This window comes from Pan troglodytes, chromosome 11, assembly GCF_028858775.2.
Source record: "Pan troglodytes isolate AG18354 chromosome 11, NHGRI_mPanTro3-v2.0_pri, whole genome shotgun sequence".
NCBI lineage: Eukaryota > Metazoa > Chordata > Mammalia > Primates > Hominidae > Pan > Pan troglodytes.
The window spans coordinates 99,335,211-99,354,113 of NC_072409.2; the positions used below are offsets into that span (position 1 = coordinate 99,335,211).

The window sequence follows — 18,903 nt, forward strand, 5'->3', positions numbered from 1 at the left end:
GGGGGGTAGGGTGATTATTTTCTTACAGAAGAATTCGTATTTTTGTTTAATAAAAGGATGTACATAGTTAATTCAGGTAGCAAATCTCAATAGTTACTTTTAAAATGAGATATGTTTTATAGTCAGTGTACTGTGTATTAAATCCATTGGTACATAAACTGGATAAAGCAGGGTTTGTGTAGCCAACTTTAAGCTGGCTGAGGCAACTGGAGATTGGATAGAACAGCAGTGGCAATAATAATAATTCCCAAACCTGGTTTCAGCAGGTAGATTCAATTACTAAATCTCTTCTTAGATCTACTGTCAAATTTGCAGATAAAATTTTCTCTTTGCCTGTTACCACCTTCATGTGGAGTTGCTGCAAAAGAGCAAAGGCGTGCCCCCAAAAGTGGGCCATGTAAGAAAGAAGAAGTGGGAGAATAAGTATAACCAAGGACCTGTTTAATCTACTAGCCAGGAGAGAGAGCTTCTGAACAACTGAGTGGTGAAATACTTTTATGTGTGCCTCAGTCAGACTTTAATGCTTTTCAAAGTCTGTTTTGAGGACTTTATTATGCGTAAGGCCACAGGGGGAAATGCCAATCAGTTTGAAATATTGGCTGTATAGTCTCTAGTGGAGCTCAGTGTCTACCCTGGACTAATTGTGGGTGTTTATATGTGTATGTATATCCACATACCCTGAAAGCTACATGTCAACTGAGGTTGATTAAAATCCGTAGGACAGTGGGGCTTAACTGGAACTACTTTTGTCCCTCTTCCCTCCCTACAGTTTGGAATTACATTCATAATAAACCATGAGAGTATTTATACATTATCCCTCATGTATTAAGAGATGAGAAAAAAAATCAAGGGCCATTCACATAATGTATATAAGGTATAGTAATGTAATGAGGATTTGTAGAGGTTCAGTGGAGTTTATTCATTTTAAAAAACACTGACACACTATTTGTTGAAGAAAAAAAAATAAACCCTTTGTACATAAGGGTTGACAGTTTTTATCACCACACTTGGGGATCAACTCTTTTAGCTACATACCATTCGTTTTCTTCTTCTCTTTAAAAAAAAAAAAAAAAAAAACTCTAGAAGCAAGCCTTGGTATTAAATATCCTAATTAATTCAACCTTGACAGTTACAGTTAGAAAGTTGTGACTTAAATGGAACATGAGTCATTTTGTACTTAACTTGCTCCCAGTTACATAGTTCTTTCCCCCAGAAGTAGCGAATAAAATGTGCAGATCTAAGTATTACTTCACGTCATAAGAAATTTTTCTCTTAATCACAATTGTTGCCTGCCTTCATGATCTCCTGATTCACTAAAAAGTTTTAATATGTCATCATTGCCCTTTATTAATGTTCTCCCCAAGTGTTAAGGCTTTTATTAGGATCTAGCTTACAATCTAAGAGTAGACTAAGTCTTTGCCTTCAGCCCTGATGCTTTTGCCTGGTAAGAGAGCTGAGTCTTATAATGGGAAAGGATTGATGTGATAATGATTCCAAAGGGCCCCTTTATGATGAAATTCTAAATACACAAAATCCCATTAAACCTGTGGAAGTTCATGGGCTAGGTACATTGAAATGACATATCATTATATTGGGTATAGTGTGCTTATTATGAAGTGTGGTATAATTGAAAATTGTTGGTCGTATTAGCAAGAATGAAGAGCCACCACCCTCATAAATTCAGAGGTTATAGCCTGGACATTTGAGATAGGAGTGGTAAAAATATTCTGTTTATAAATAATGAAAACTTTAAAATCTGACCCCAGAAATTGCTCCAATAAAAATCTCATCGCTAACAACTTTTAGAACTCGTAAAGTAATCGTGGAAAGAGTTTCATAAAAACAATCCCTAAAGACGTGTGTTAAATGTTAATCTATTGGAAATTAAAATAGTAGTCTAGGATCCAGAGCTCCTAAAAGCTGACCACTTGATGCTTGTAATTTGGAATTCTAAAGGGAGTTGAGGCAAGAGACCCAGAGTTCTCGAAACAATTAGCCTTGTAATTTAAGGCTCACTTGGCTTTCTCCCAAAATAAAAGAATAAGCCTTCTTTTTTAACTTGTAAAATTACTTCAAATTAGCATTAAAAATTTTGAAATATCCAGGGCAGGACTGAAAATTAGTGAAATAACGGGTTTCCATTTAGACCCTTTTCATACAGATTTTTAATTGTTTTATTCTACAAAGTAGGTGGTTTTGAAAAATCATTGTACTTCACATACTTCTTATCTTATTGAGTGGCTGTTAGCTTCACACTGCCATGCCTGAACAGCTAGATGGACTCCACTGGACCTCAGGACCTGAAATGAGCATATTCCTGTGGAAACCAACTGAGTCACTTGAATTTGACTTTTAAGGAAAGTTGTGTTTAAAAAAAGTTGTGGAAAACTAAGAACTATAAACTATCACTGAGAGCCAATTTTGTAGGATCAGTGAAAAGCACTTTTATACTCTTACATTAAGAAAAAAAAGTATCTGAATATGTTCTTATTTCTGTGACCTTCACAGAAAATATTGGAAGTGAAGTCTGTAGAATTACAGGTTTACATTTATTTTAATTTATTTGAAGGTTTGAGGAGCAATTCCTGTTATTTAAAATAGAAATAAAAAATTGTTATTCGCATTTCATGTGATAGATGTGTTCTTTTATAACTACCCCTCACCCACCCCCAGCACTATTTTATACATTTGAAAACTGAATTTTATAAAGGACATTACTTTGTTCTTTAAGTTAGCAGTATAGTTAAAAGTACATATTACTTTACATTTATTACCCATTTTGCATTATGTTTTATACTCATTTTACATTTATATTACATACATTAATGAAGCACAGAAATCCCAGCTGTTGTCCTTATGGCAATTCTGTTCCCACATAAATGAGTTTTCTTCATTCAGACTCAAGTGTCATTTTGGGGTCCTGTGGCTTAGCCACCATGTTCCTTTGGAAAACTATAGATCTTATCAAAATATTTATTGAAATTATATCCAGGCCTCAATTTCTCCTTTGTTTTGTAGCCATAAAATTGCCAGTTTAGGCCTCTGTTTCTAGCATTTTAGGAAATCCAGGTAAATTATGTCCCATCAGTAACCTCATTCACAGTTTAAGAAGCTTGTATTGTATGAATTTTTTTCCTTTTTTCTAATATCTTTATCTTGCAGTTAAAGCTTTTGCTTTTTCCAGATGAAATTCTGCATACTAAAAAGAGATTAATTGACCCTTTGTTTGTTTTTCCTCCAGGCCTTTTACAAAAGAAAAATAATCCTTTCTTTATAGATGCTCTTCTTACAGTCTTACTGTGTGACTCTTCTGCGACCCCTTTCCAGGGTCTATACTACACCTTTTTCTATGGCTATAAGGCTATCAGTCTAGCATATTGATCACAAATCTAGTGATTTGTGCTACCATTATGGATGATTTTCATAAAGTCTGTGTATTATGATTCAGTCTGTGTACCTTGCAATGAAGATTCTTTTTCTTAACCATGTTAGACTTCTATCCTGTTTTTCTACTAAAAGTGCATTGTAATCTCCCAAATAATACTTGACCTAGTAAGAAAGAAAATATGCCAAGTTTACTCAGGATTCCTGCTTAGCTAGCAGTGCCACCTTACCCTCCAAATTGCCTTAATTACCCACCTTCACTTATTCTGTGAGGGGGTGCTGTCTAGAACAAAAGAAGGGTTGAGAAAGGGACATGGATGAAATTAAGAATTTGCTGGCATGGTGGAATCATACACTTACCCTTCCAGTGAAAATAGAATAACGGCTTTTTATTCTATTATATACACTTAACTGTGTTCATCCATCCAACAGTATGATTACTCAACACACTTGAGTGATTTTGTTTCAGGTATGGTTGCTGCTCAAAATCAAGGTCTTGAGATAAGTAGGAACATAAGTGATCCCAGGAAATGGTAGAGTCCATTTCCTCTTATATGAGGGAGCCTCTCTAGGCTACATGGAAAAAGAAAATAGAATATAAATCGAAACGGGAAAGAAAAGGTAGTCAGAGGAGTTAATAAGAAAGAAGAAAGACACTTGAACAGCGTTGAAAGTAAACGTTCTGAGAAAATACAGCTTTACGGATGGAACCTCACTTATCTCTCTGGCGTCATCTTGGGTTCTTCTCTTGTTCATGTCCTGGCCGAATTGGCTTTGCCTGGAATACCCGACTCCCACCCCATTGAAATTATGTTCTCATGTCACATACCCAGTTTGTAATTTTGTGTGTTAATGTGTTTGTTTGTTTGTTTGTTGCTTTTTTTTTTTTTTTTTTTTGAGATGAGGCTCATTCTTTTGCTTAGGCTGGAGTGCAGTGGCACAATCTTGGCTCACTGCAGCCTCAACCTCCCAGGCTCAAGTGATCCTCCCATCTCAGCCTCCCAAGGATCTGAGATTATAGGTGTGCACCACAATGCCTGGCTAATTTTTGTATTTTTTGTAGAGACAGGGTCTCACCATGTTGCTTAGGCTGATCTCAAACTCGAGCTCAAGTGACCCACCCACCTCAGCCTCCCAAAGTGCTGGATTACAGGCATGAGCCACTGTGCCCTGCAGTGTAATTTTTAAAAGTCTGTTTTCTTCACTAGTGTATTAACTTCAAGTGGGCCCAAATCATAGCTGTTTTGTTCTTCACTAAATCTCTAAAACTTAGCATGGGACAGGAAATACACATTTAGTGACCAAATAGTAAAGTGCTAGTAATATGTGAAGGTGCTGGGAACCTTACTTCGGGCAGATCAGAGGGCCCATGTCAGAGAGTTACTAGACTGGAAAGTAAATCAATCTGTCCAAGGTCTTCTGACCCAGGTTAAGGATTTTGTGTGTGGGTGAGAGAGAAGTGGGGCAGTTACGTGTGTGAAGAGGCTGGGGGCGTCATTGGAAATTTTGAACAGAGGAAAGACTAAGCAGTATTTTGAGAAGATTGACTTGGTTTTATTTAGCATATAATAGGCCAGTGAGAAGAGAGAGAGACCAAATCAGTTAGGAGCCCTTGTAGTAATGAAGTTATGAAGGTCTAAAAGCCTGCTCTAAAATGGTATAAATTAGACTAGAAAGAAGAAATTGATCCAGGAAAAACTGCAATGGAAGAGTTTAAAGTGATTAAGGATGACGATGACCTGCGGAAGCAAGGGAAAGTAGTCAGAGATAATTTTGAATGTTCGTGCTAGATAATGTTAAGGGAGACAACACCGCCACCAAGATAGAAACTTTTATCTACAGTGTGACCTCAACTATATAAAGTTATGTATTGAAAGAAGTAGATGTAGATACATCAACATGTGGACAATCATTGTTTTGGGTGGTGGGATTATGGGTAATTGTCTTTTTGTTTTCCTTTTTCTTGAATTTAGAACATTTTGTCAATAAGCACCTATGAGAAAATGACACACAAAAAAGTCTGATTTCAAATATTTTGGCCTAGTTTCCCAGTTCTACCTTTCACAGCAAAAGGAGTCAAGTATGTGTTTGGAGTTGAGCTTGGGCAGAGCGAAATTTAAAGGTTAGGGATCATCTGCATAGTGTAGGAATAGTTGGATTCCTAGGGGCAAATGATCACAGGTGGGCAGGTGGAGAGGCAGTTTGTCTGGAAACCTGATGTTTCCTCTGAATCTCATTGATTTTGCCTCCAGATCTTCCAAACTGGAAAATCCCAATCATTTTGTAGCTGTGCCTCATCTTTACTACAAGCATCTGTTTTTCCTCCTACTTCTTAGCTTGGTCTTGATTTTATGCTTTCTTCTCCTTTCTCCTTACATTAAGATTGTAGTCTTCAGGTCACTGGCTTGCTTATACTTAAAATAATTTTGAAAGCTAAGGACTACCCTAACATTCTCATATGCTGAGTTACTTACGAATATCTTACAGCAAGTAAGTGGCAGAGCTGGGATTAGACTCTGGCCCTAGAGACTCTGTCTTTAATCTGGAAGACAACGAGCACCTTTTAAAAACACTGGAAACATGAAATCGTTGCTTTCTGTCATTATTTTTTAACCTTAACTGTTGTTTCCACTCCTTTTCCCCCAAATAACATTACCATAAATGTTCAGTGGAAAGTCTTTTATTACTCAACTTAACATGCATGCCTACAATGAAAATTAATAAAATATTTAGAAATAGAAATTTTATTTTAAAAACTGTCATCACACTGATAAAATCCAAGCAATATAAATATTACAAATTTTAACAATTTGTTAAACATAAAGTGGGTTTTTGTTAGAAATGTATCTGTCAGTGAAGTATCTGCCGGTGAAATAGTTGGGACTATAAATTTTTTTCTTCTCAGATTAGTTCATGTATCCATGGATGAATAGTACTTATTACAAAAAAGAGAAAAGGTACACTATCAGTTCTATTCCCAGTTTTCATTTCTACAGCTGTAACTGCTGAGACATCTGTTCACATGACTACATGGGACTAGGAGGTTTGTTATCACATTGTCATTCATTCCTTAGAAGTCATTGCAAGTTATATGCCAAAAATTACACAGCACTTGATTGGTTTGCTAAAAGCTAAGAAATTGAAACCATCCTACGTATTACTCAGATATTGTTATAGTCATTTCTTTTTCAATTTATGGAAAAGGGCTTTAAGAAATTATATCAAATAATGATTTATAATTTTTTTTTTGGTAGATACAGGGTTTCGCTCTGTTGGCCAGGCTGGTCTCGAACTCTTGGCCTCAAGTGATCTGTCCTCCTAGGCCTCCCAAAGTGCTAGGATTATAGGCATGAGCGACCAAGTCCTGCCCTATAAATTTAATTGTTAGTCTTCGGTTTAGAGGCATGTTGTTTATCCCTGTATACCCAGAAAAGATTGAGAAAATAAAAATACTGTATTAGTTTTTAATTCAAATAACTTCTGCAATTTTTTTTTTAACAAAATGCTTTTATGTTACTGTTGCAGACTTAGCTATCTTCATTGATGAAAATTTCCACCAGGTAGCCTAATTTGCAAATCCAATGATATGGTCAAATGATCATATTTGATCAGTGGGACTGACAAATCTGACTTAATTTTTATTAGAAAAAGCTGAGTTCACATTTCAGTTCAAATAAATGCACTTTGAGAAAACTTATAAAAACATATCAATAAGTTGTGGAATGCATCTTTTATGATACATTACTAAAACAGTCCAGGATAAAATGTGGTGCTAGTAAAATTTATTTATTCAGCTTATAATACACATGCTATTTCTCTTTACTTAATTAGTAATTATGTACTATAATATATAACTTATTTATGAAATATGAAGTATGTTAGAAGTCATGATATCACTTTGATAAATACGGTTCCATGTGTATCACACAATTTAGTGTTGGACTTTAGGAAAAAATTAGGTAAGAGTAATATATAAAAATATTTATCAATTTTGCTAGGTATCATGACCAAACTGTTTTTATATGCTTAATGAAAGAGGAACTTACATACTTGCTAAAAATTAAGTGCTTTGACATTTGGATTATAATTTATTCTGTTATTTTTATTAGCAGTATGTAGAAGGTATTCAAAATCTTTTAAGATGAAAATGATTAATGGTAAATATTTTGCTATTATTTGATTATGTAGGCTATAACTACCTTACTAAATGATAAACATAGTTTCTGAAAGAAATTAGGTAAAATTTCTATCCACACCTTTTATTCAGTGTATTCTACAAATTTTGTAGGGACAGGAAAATATTCAAACTAAAATTAAAAGAGTGGGCATCACTTACATTTGCTTAGGGGCTTTTCTTCCCAGGTGAAGACGCCTCCTAGGGATGAATGAGTGTTGAGGATAGTTGAAAAGAATATCTTAGCTTTGAATATGTGGGGTTCGAGGAGGGAGACCATTTTCATTATTGGACACTCATGCTTTGCTCCCATAGGGTGCTTTCTAAAGAGCAATACATTACTAAAATAGGTAAGAATGTAAGAGGAGAGTTCATTATCATTGCCCATTTTACATGATGTCTGAATTCTGAACATTCCAGCATAGTCCTAAATCCTGTATGAGATCTAGCTACACTTTACTCATCTGTGTATAGTCAGGGAAATATGAGCCTTTATTAATTGTTTTTTTTGTTTGTTTGTTTTTTGAGACAGGGTCTCACTCTGTTGCTCAGGCTGGAGTGTAGTGGCTCAGTCACGGCTCACTGCAGCTTCGACCTCCGTGGGCTCAAGTGATCCTCCCACCTCAGCCTCCCGAGTAGCTGGGACTACAGGCACGTGCCACCGTGCTCAGCTAATTTTTGTATTTTTTGTAGAGATGGGGTTTCACCACGTTGCCCAGGCTGGTGTCGAACTCCTAGGCTCAAACAATCCACCTGGCTCAGCTTCTCAAAAGTGCTGGAATTACAGGTGTGAGCCACCACAGCTGGCCTATTAATTCTTTTAATAATCAGATTGTGAATTATTTTAGCACTCAGAAGAGTTTTACACCCTGGGCTAGTGTACCATATAGAATATAAGCCAAGTATATACCTTTATTTTGTAAAGAAGGAAGGGTACAATTTTCAGAAGAGAAACAAGAATGAATAATCTTCATGTACTTGGAGGCCCATTCTCAAGTGGATCAGTTTTAGAGTAAATATGGAACTGCAAGATCTGGAAATTGGGTCCTCGTGTTTGCATACCTCATGGAAGGCCTTTTTATACCCTGAGCTTAGGCATACTCTACTGAGAAGTCCACTGAATTAAGTCATGTCCCAGTGGAGTAATGCAAAAATGCCCTGCTCTCTTCACTTGGCTCTAAGCCATCCCTCCCCGTTTCTATCTCCAATTTTCAGTGTGGTATGTGAGTGGGGGCATATGTGTCATAATCATCCGGGGCAATTTTCAAAGGCTGTGGGTTTTTTTTTTTTTTTTTTTTTTTGAGGCGGAGTTTCACTCTTGTTGCCCAGGCGGAGTGCAATAGGGCAGTCTTGGCTCACTGCCACCTCTGCCTCCCGGGTTCAAGAGATTCTCCTATCTCAGCCGCCTGAGTAGCTGGGATTACAGGTGCCCACCACCATGCCTGGCTAATTTTTGTAGTTTTAATAGAGATGTGGTTTCACTGTATTGGCCAGGCTGGTCACAAACTCCTGACTGGTTATCCCAAAGTGCTGGGCCTCCCAAAGTGCTGGGATTACAGGCATGAGCCACCACGCCTGGCCACAATTTTCAAAGTTAAAACAACCCTCTTACTTCTGAACTTTCCTACGTTGGTTGGTTATGGCTCTGTGGCCAAGGTTCATCCAGTACCTTCACCAGCCATTGTTCCTGCTGGACAGGTGTCATGTCTCCCATGTGACAACTATTGCTTTAATTAAATTTCTGCACTCTTATCAGAATTTTACATCTAAAACTAAAAATCATTTTTATCTTTTAATCTTTTGCTGTTTAGAGTTGGGGTCTCATTCTGTCACCCACGCTGGAGTACAGCGCAGGGTCATAGCTCACTGCAGCCTGGAACTCCTGGGCTCAAGTGATCCTCCTGTCTCTGTTGCTTCAAGTAACTGGGACTATAGGCTTGCTCTACCACACTTCTCCTTGCCTGGCTCATTAATTTTTTATTTTTTTTTGTGGACATGGTTTCACTGTGTTGTCCAGGCAGATCTCCAATTCCTATCTTCTAGTGATCCTCCCATCTTAGCCTCCCAAAGCATTGAGATTTCAGGCATGTACCACCACACCTACCCATTTTCCTCTTATAAAATGTTTAATACTTTCCTAATCCTATTAACAAGAAATAAAATTATAAGCTTTCCACAGGTCTTTGCCTTTACAAATACAGCTCCTTACTTACAGTCTGCTAATCTGATCTTTTTGGACTAATTTCCAACTATTTTGCTGCAAGCGTTACATTCTTTAGATAGTTCCCTAACACATACCCATTAATTCAGTGATTCTCAGAGTATGATCCTGGCCAGTAGCATCAGCATCTTCTGGAGACTTGTTAGAAATGCAGATTCTTGATGCCCAGACCCAGTGAATCAGAAACTCTGGGGGAGGTGGCCCAGCAGTCTGTTTTAACAGGTCCTCCACTTGATTCTGATGCACACAATGAGTGAGAATCACTGCCTTAGTTCCGTCTACCTACAGTAGTCTCCTCCTCCTTTCTTGCCTGCTGACTTCCGAGTTAGGAGACTGCATTCCCGGCAGCATTGCCCTCTCTTCTGTGTCCCACAGTACTTTGTCAAATCTTTTTTATGGCATTTATATTGCCTACATCTGTCTGCTTTTGAAGGTGGAAGCCACAACATAAATTACTTTTGCATCTGCATACAGCACGTACCTCAGAGATAAGTTAATAGGTGCTGGTGGATAAATGAATGTATGCATGAATGAAGGAGGAGAGCATTTTAGGAGGAGTGGTGATCAATAAGGTCAGCTGCTATGGAGAGACTGTGGAGAATAATGAAGGAAAAAAGCTATTGGATTTCACAGAAAGGCAGGTGTTGGTGACCTTTGAAATGCTTGCTTCAGCAGAGTGATGGGCAAGTAGCCCAGATTGCTGGTAGTTAGGGACTTCCGACATGATGAGGACTTGCAGGTTTCATATTGACTATTTATTCGAACATGTGGTGAAAACAGAATTTTCTTGAGTGAAGTTGCTAAGTGACCTTAGGCCAGTTACCTGACCTGATTGAGCCTATAATCTCAGAATAAGCAATAATAATAATACTGTGTTTGTATGCTTTTTAATTGAAGGATTAAATGAGCTAATAGCCCCTAGAACAGGGATGTCCAATCTTTTGGCTTCCCTGGGCCACAATGGAAGAAGAATTGGCTTGGGCCACACATAAAATACACTAACACACTAACGATAGCTGATAAACTAAAAATAAATGGCAAAAAAAAATCTCATTTAAGAAAGTTTATGAATTTGTATTGGGCCGCATTCAAAGCCGTCCTGGGCCATGGTTTGGACACATTTGCTCTAGAATGATGCCTGATATATAGTTGATACTTAAAGGGTTATTTTCTTTATACTCTTCCTCACCATTATTTTTCCTTATTAATGCTGTTGAAGGCATTCGTCCCTCTTTGTCAATCCGTATAAGATGTGAAATTGTTTAGAATACTCTTCATTCCATTCATTGCAGAAATTGTGAATTGCATTCAGCCTGGAACTAACATACTTTTAGTTGAACACCGACCACTACTTTGAAATTACTTTTTTTTTTTTTTTTTGAGACGGAGTCTTGCTCTGTCACCCAGGCTGGAGTGCAGTGGCACAATCTCAGCTCACTGCAACCTCTGCCTCCCGGGTTCAAGTGATTCTCCTGCTTCAGCCTCCTGAGTAGAGTAGCTGGGACTACAGGTGCGCACCACCGTGCCTGGACAATTTTTGTATTTTTAGTAGAGACGTGGTTTCACCATGTTGGCCAGGTTGGTCTCGAACTCCTGACCTCATGATCCGCCCGCCTCAACCTCCCAAAGTGCTGGGATGACAGGCATGAGCCACCGCACCTGACGTTGAAATTACTTTTTAATCAGCTGGAAAAGTACCTCAAAGGGTAGTTGTAATAGAACTCTTTTATTTCCAACTTACAGAATGTGACTTCCAGTAGACACTGAGAAAATGGCAGAGGGGACAGGGAGAGGTAGTGGAGGGACAAGGAAATACAGATTTTGTTGGCTCATGTAACAGAAGATTCCAGGGATAGTACCAGCCTCAAAGCACTGCCAAATCTTCTCAATCAAACAATATTATCAGTACTAGATATTTGTCGGATTGTCTTGCAGCCTAGATCTTCTTCATATGATTTGCATTCTCAAGCATATTCATTAGGTACAAATTTAGAGGAAAGAGAAGAAATTCCCAGTAGTTCTAAGTAAGTTCCTGGATTCAATTGCACTGTCCAGACTTAGGTCACTTGCCTATTCTTGAACCAGTTGTTATGGTCAGGGTGCTGGGAGCAGACTGGTTTTCTAGGCCTGGCTAAGGAATATTCAGTTCTATGAAATACTGGTATTGTCTGAGTATGGTGGCTCATGCCTGTAATCCCAACACTTTGGGAGGCCGAGGCAGGTGGGTCACTTGAGCCCAGAAGTTTGAGACCAGGCTGAACAACATGGGGAAACCCCATCTCTACAAAAAAAATACAGAAAAATTAGCTGGGTATGGTGGCATGCACCTCTAGTCCTAGCTGCTTGGGAGACTGAGTCCCAGGAGATGGAGGCTGTGGGGAGCTGCGATCCTGCCACTGCACTCCAACGTGGGTCATAGAGTTAGAACCTGTCTCAAAAAAAACAAACAAACAACAACAACAAAAAACAGAAAAGAAAGAAATACTGGTGTTGAGTGTAAGGGACAAGTTCCCAAAAGGAAATGTAGCTTCTATTACTAGAGTGAAGGGGAGTGGACACAAATCAGGCAAAAAATTGATATCAACTCACTATAGAGAAAAGGGCTTTTCAAACTGTACTTAAGCAAGTACAGTTCAGCCCACTGAGATACTTAAGCAAGTTGAAGGGAAAAAGGGAGTAATACCTGATTGGATGTTCTCTGACCCATGATTACTCCAGCTTCACCTAGAACAGCTTCACTTTTATATATTTTGTATATGCAACTTCTGGTTAGATTGCATTTGGAAATGAATTTTTCTTTTTTTTTTAAATCCTGTGACAGAGTCTCACTCTGTCGCCCAGGCTAGTGTGCAGTGGTGCGATCTCGGCTCACTGCAACCTTCGCCTCCTGGGTTCAGGTGATTCTCTTGCCTCAGCCTTCCAAGTAGCGGGGACTACAGGCATGTGCCACCATGCCCGGCTTATTTTTGTGTTTTTAGTAAAGGTAGAGTTTCCCCATGTTGGCCAGCCTGGTCTCAAACTCCTGACCTCGGGTTATTCGCCCACTGCAACCTCCCAAAGTGCTGGGATTACAGGTGTGAGCCACGGTGCCTGGCCTGAAAATGAATCTTAACAATACCATTGGTATGGGACACATCAGCAGATGGTTAGGCCCATAATATATTAAAGTAGGTGACATCTTTTCCCACTCCATCCTGATGAATGAGTTCTTGACCTACCTTTTCCACAGCGCCATTGGCCTAACTCATATTCCTAACCCTACAAGATCCAGACCTGACTCCTCCACAGTCAGATATGTGAAGATCATGAAATTAGGCAGCACTCTAGTTCTCAGCTTACAGATTTTATGACACTTAAAAAATCATCATGTATCATAGTTCCATGGATACTTCCCCAAAAGTTGTCACAACTTGGTGACTCGATATGATCTAGTAATTGTAAAGCAGAAAATTTTGATATATTCAAGAAATTTGACAGATCATAATCTTTGATGATATGTTTATGCTGAAATTTGCAAGTTAGGCAGTTTAATTTTTTTTTTTTTTGAGTTAGAGTCTCGCTCTGTCGCCAGGCTGGAGTGCAGTGGCATGATCTTGGCTCATTGTAACCTCCACCTCCCAGGTTCCAGCGATTCTCCTGCCTCAGCCTCCTGAGTAACTGGGACTACAGGTGCGTGCCACCATCCCCAGCTAATTTTTGTATTTTTAGTAGAAACGGGGTTTCACCATATTGGCCAGAATGGTCTTGATCTCTTGACCTCATGATCCACCCGCCTCAGCCTCCCAAAGTGCTGGGATTACAGGTGTGAGCCACCGTGCCTGGCCCAGTTTAATATTTTTTAAGTCTTCATCTGTGGCTCATCTCCTAGGTAACTGCTTCCTAAACCACACTCTTAGAGCTTTTTTGTGATCTACTATTGACTTCCATTAAATATCTAGTCCGCATTTTCATCGTCCTCAGGGCCCAAACAAAGCTGGTGAGGTGTTTGTTTGTGTAAATAAAGTTCGTTTGTTTGTTTTTGGAGACAGGGTCTCACTCTTCTACCCAGGCTGAAGTAGAATCATTGCTCCACTGCAGCCTTGACCCCCAGGGCCCAAGCAATCCTCCCCCCTCAGCCTCCCAAGTAGCTGGGACTACAGGTATGCCTGCCTAATTTTTTATTTTATTTTTTGTAGAGACAGGATTTCAATGTGTTGCCTAAGCTGATCTCAAACTCTTGGGCTCAAGCAATTCTCCTGCCTTGGCCTCCCAAAGTGCTGGGATTACAGGTGTGAGCCACTGCACCTGGCCTAAGTACAGTTTTGTTGGAACATTGACACACCTAATAGTTTAAGTCTTATCTGTGTATGGCTGCTTTCTTGCTATAACAGCAGAGGTGAATAGGTGTGAAAGAGAATTCATAACCCACAAACCTAAAATATTTAATATCTGGCCTTTATAGAATAAGTTGTTGACCTTTGCGTGGTTTATAACAGTTTTTCTACTTTTTTCTTTTTTTTTGAGACAGGGTCTCACTCTGTTGCCCAGGCTGGAGTACAGTGATACAATCATGGCTCACTGCAGCCTGGATCTCCCCTGGGCTCAGATAATCCTCCTACTCCAGCATCTCGAGTAGCTGGGACCACAGGTGGGCGCCACCATGCCCAGCTAATTTTTCCATTTTTTGTAGAGGTGGGAGTTTCACCACATTGCCCAGGCCGGTCTTGAACTCTTGGCTTAGGCAATCTGCCGTCTCGCCTCCCAAAGTGCTGGGATTACAGGTGTGAGCCACCTTGCCCAGCTGTATTCGTACTTACTAACATATGGTACACTTATGAAGAAGAATCAACTAGTGTCCTTATAATATCCTCAGTCTCAGGTGTTCTTGAAAGCATATCTAGGGAAATATTTTTGTTCTTTCTGTGCTCTTTTAATTCTCTTTTCTTCTGTACCCTTAACAGTTTAGTGCTCTTCATCTTTAAAACAACCAACCTTGGCCAGGTGTGGTGGCTCATGCCTGTAATCCCAGCACTTTGGGAGGCCGAGGCGGGTGGATCACGAGGTCAGGAGATCGAGACCATCCTGGCTAACATGGTGAAACCCCGTCTCTACTAAAAATACAAAAAAAAAAAATTAGTCAGGCGTGGCGGCGGGCGCCTGTAGTCCCAGCTAGTCTGGAGGCTGAGGCAGGAGAATGGTGTGAAACCGGGAGGCGGAGCTTGCAGTGAGCCGAGATCGCGCCACTGCACTCCAGCCTGGGCAACAGAGCGAGACTCCGTCTTAAAAAATAATAAAAAATAAAACAACCAACCTTTTTTAATGAGTGGGAGGGAGGGTGATTGTGGTTTTTTTCACCTACAATTTGAACGCATTTGCACGCACACCTGCATGTATTTAATGCAGACATGCAAGGTGCCAAGTACACACACAAAAATCATGATTTTGTGTCATTTTATTTCCTTTCTACTGACGCCTGTCAGTTTCATATTTGCTGTTGTCATAGAAGTCTGTTTTGTAAAGAACTGTCTGAAACGGTTGAGGAGAGCTGATGAAGGGAAATGGAGGAGGAGCAGATCCCCCCCGATCTGGTCACTGGATTCTGTTAGCAGAGCAGCCACTCATCAGAAGGCTGAGTAGTTAAGCTGTACTTGAAGAAGAACAGGGATAGTAATACCCCATCCCTGCTTTTTTGCAGTCTAAATGCCCTGTGGAGTGAGAGAAAACTTCAATCCCTAGGCTTGTGAATCCCTTATCTTTCCCAAACGTTAAATTAATTTTTAAGGCTGTTTATTCAAAGTTGACTTAACCACTAGAATAGGGAAGATCAGACAAATCAGCTGCAAGAAATGAAGTATGAGAAAACCCGAACTCTTTGACAAAGTATTCCTGGGAGTAAATGTGTTGAATGAAGCCAGCGGGTAAATGATAAGGGCCTTTACACTGTGGATGTAAGAAAGCAATTTATCAAGAGTACATGAACTCTCTAGTGACCACAAGTCAGGAGGAAATGAGAGTGGAGGAGGAGCCCTGAAAAAATACATATGAAATACTAAAAAATCTGTGTGCATGCACTTTTAAATTCCTCCATTATTATGCAGTAATATTGGTGTAGTAAAATAGGAGTTGCTGAGAATGCACATGTAGTGTAGCCCATACCATTAGGGATAAGGTGTTAGGAAAAGCAGCTGAGAAAGGCCACACAGTAGTTTAGAATTTGCAGAAACCTTAGGTTCATAACTTAGGTGTAGTTATGACTTGAGCCTAGATGTTGGCTGATACCCATTTGCCTGACTCATGAGGTTAGATGACCATCCTTCCGGCTTATGTGTTCATCTTGTTTAATTCCTAAATGGGCATATGCATATAATTCTGACAGTTTTGAATGCCTTTTGTGTTCTCTTAAGGAGTTTAGAGTGCCTCTCACTCGTTATCTCACTAATCTCTGCAGCATCTCTTTAAGCCCTACAGATAAGACAGTGTTATTGCTTGAGAAACTGAGGCAAAATGTAATTATATTATCAGCAATAGGGTGTGCAGTAACTCAGATATGGATGGGGACTGGAATTTATGACCTTATTTTGGCCTTTAGTTCTAGAGAAGAGATGGCGTTTCTTAAATTTGAGGAGAAAAACACCCAATTGTTGAAGTTTTCATTTTATTAAAAGTGTTTACTCTGAGAATGGTCGTCCTCAGCTTTTTATACTGAGATAATACAGTTAGCTGAAATACACCAGAAATTCCCAAATGTTGGTTTGTCATTTCTTTCCATTTTCATCTATACCCTTAGAGCTATTAACAAAGTGACTTGTTATTTCTTTCTTTTTAAAATTATGACTTTAATTTTATTTTTTATCCCGAATAACTTTCAGAAAACATGCCAATAAACACAAAAGCTATCTAACAGGTGACTAATGAGAGAAATTGGGAGAACTAAGTTTTTGGATAACCCCCTATAGCTAATATGACTTGACTTAAATTACTAGCCCTCCACACAGATGTCAGCTTTCCTTATTCCCTCCAAATTAGGTCTTTCACCCCTGTCGTCTAAAGAACACTCTCTTCCTCCTCTTTAACCATTCAGGTATTATAAGGGGTGAATCTTATTCAGAAAAGTGATATTCACTGAGCCTGCCCGTATGGCATGAGTTAGGAATTGTTTTGTTTTGTTTTTGGTGGGGGGTAGGGGACACCATCATCACTTGGGTTGAAACACAGTTCAGTTAACAAATCAATGAGGTTTTTAGCACCAGCCACGGTCATTTGAAAACATCCTCAGTGACTCTTTATCTTAAAGTTGAATGTGTTTTCTATTTGTTGTTGCCTGCAATTTATAAACACATCCAATTAAAAAAATAGGAAAGAAAAGGGGTAAAACAGAAAGGAGGTGTCAGAGAACTATTTTCTTTGCAAGATCTTGCTTAAACACCTATGGCGAACATTCATGTGTAGAAATGGAGCCCTGGTAACTTCCAGCAGTATTTCTAACTCCTGTTTTCTCTCTTTATCTTATTCCCAACACCCCCATCTCTGGAACTTTGGTGGGACCACCACAGCCTTGGATAAGCTCAGCACGCAGCACCTGTACCACCCCACCCAAGTGGAGATTGTGCAGTCCAACGTCGTGTTTGACATCAGCAGCCTGATGCTCTATGGGACACAAGCAGTGCCTGTGCGGCTAAAGATCCTGCTGGACCGTCTCTTCAGCGTCCTGAAGCAAGAGGAGGTACTGCACATACTGCACGGCCTTGGCTGGACTCTGCGGGACTATGTCCGAGGATACATCCTTCAGGTAGGGAGAGGACTTGAACGCCGCCCGTGTCCGGGGCCGACTGTGGGTGGGGAAGGGTGAGAGTCCTTGGCAAACCTTGCAGGAAGGGCTGCACACCCTCCTCTGGTTAAAGTGGTCGTTTCAGCAGGCTTGTCAGGGAAGGGGAAAGGAGAGAGACAAAGCAGGCCACCATCGGGCCTCAGGCTGTATTAGAAGGAAAACTTGGCCTCTTGACTTGCGTTACCTTTGTTTGCACCTTTTTGAATTCAACTCTTTCTCTACAACATGGGCTTTCTGGCTTCTTCAACAAGTCTTATTATAACCCTATTAAAAAGGAGGGCTCTTTGAGGCGGTTAATGGGTGTGTGAAAATCTGAGATTACCCTTCACTTGGGTTTATTAGGGCTTTTTCTCATACTCAGTTTGCAGGTACGGTGTTTTTCTTGGTTGTCTTTGTACCTAAAGGTACACATTTTACTATTTATTGTTTTTTCAGCCAACTCAAAGGTAGAACTATAATCCATATAAACTTATATAACCAGTAAACCCTCACATGATAGCCTTCAGATTTCTACATTCTGAAACACACGGACATGATTTTAGATTTCGTCTTTGCAGAACCTGTTCTTCCAGCCTTGAGTGTCTCCTTTGTGTCAATGGCACTTCTGACCTGGTAAGGGCTTTAAGAGTTTTCTGGGAGGCCCACAGCCTTCATGCACCCCCATCTCCCTCCCATCCTTCTCTTTCTTCATCTCATTTTTGCAATGTGTCATGTGTCATTTGCACTGTATACTTTGCCTCTGAAATGTGTTTATGGCTATCTGTCTTCCTGTAACCCTTGAGGGGTCAATGTTGAGAACAGCATTTTGGGAGATCCCAGGATCCAAAGAGGCTACACTGGATGATGAAGAAATACCCCTCTCGCCGAAGGAGATCTCAATTTGAGAAGGTAGAATCTGAAGCAATTTTTCAAATTTCCCATGAGGGTAATACCAGGAGACATGACCCCTTCAAAAACAATTGGTTTTGGCTGTGCCAGCCTTATATAGTGCTAGACATATCTCCACTATTTATTCCCTGAGCTACTGTGTGTTACATGAAGGGCATTAGCTGCCAGCTTGGCATGTGAGGAGTGGGGAGCCTCAGTCTACCTCTCGTTTTAACCTGGCATCAGTACACACAGATTCTTGTCATTTTCCTGTGTGGTACCTCCAGCTGTTAGCTGGGACAGGAGAGCAGTGGAAGGATAGAAAGTAGAAGTAGGGAAAGGGAAGGGAGTTGGAATAACCTGTCTGCTCTCAGAATAGAATGGCATCTTAATTTAGTGAGAATCTCAACTGGGAAGACACAGAAAATTTGGCCCTCAAAATATGAGATG

At 39.8% G+C, this 18,903-nt stretch overlaps 1 protein-coding gene across 19 annotated transcripts in view; it reads left to right on the forward strand.

Annotated features, from left to right (window-relative positions):
- The window catches only part of BNC2 (basonuclin zinc finger protein 2), a 455,057-nt gene that overhangs the window by 300,833 nt on the left and 135,321 nt on the right, over window positions 1-18,903 (forward strand). For all 19 annotated transcript variants that reach the window (XM_520498.7, XM_024345576.2, XM_054658724.1 and 16 more), the window contains one exon: window positions 17,312-17,547. In XM_520498.7, coding sequence (XP_520498.2) covers window positions 17,312-17,547 — 236 coding nt within the window. The remainder of the gene's footprint in view (window positions 1-17,311; window positions 17,548-18,903) is intronic.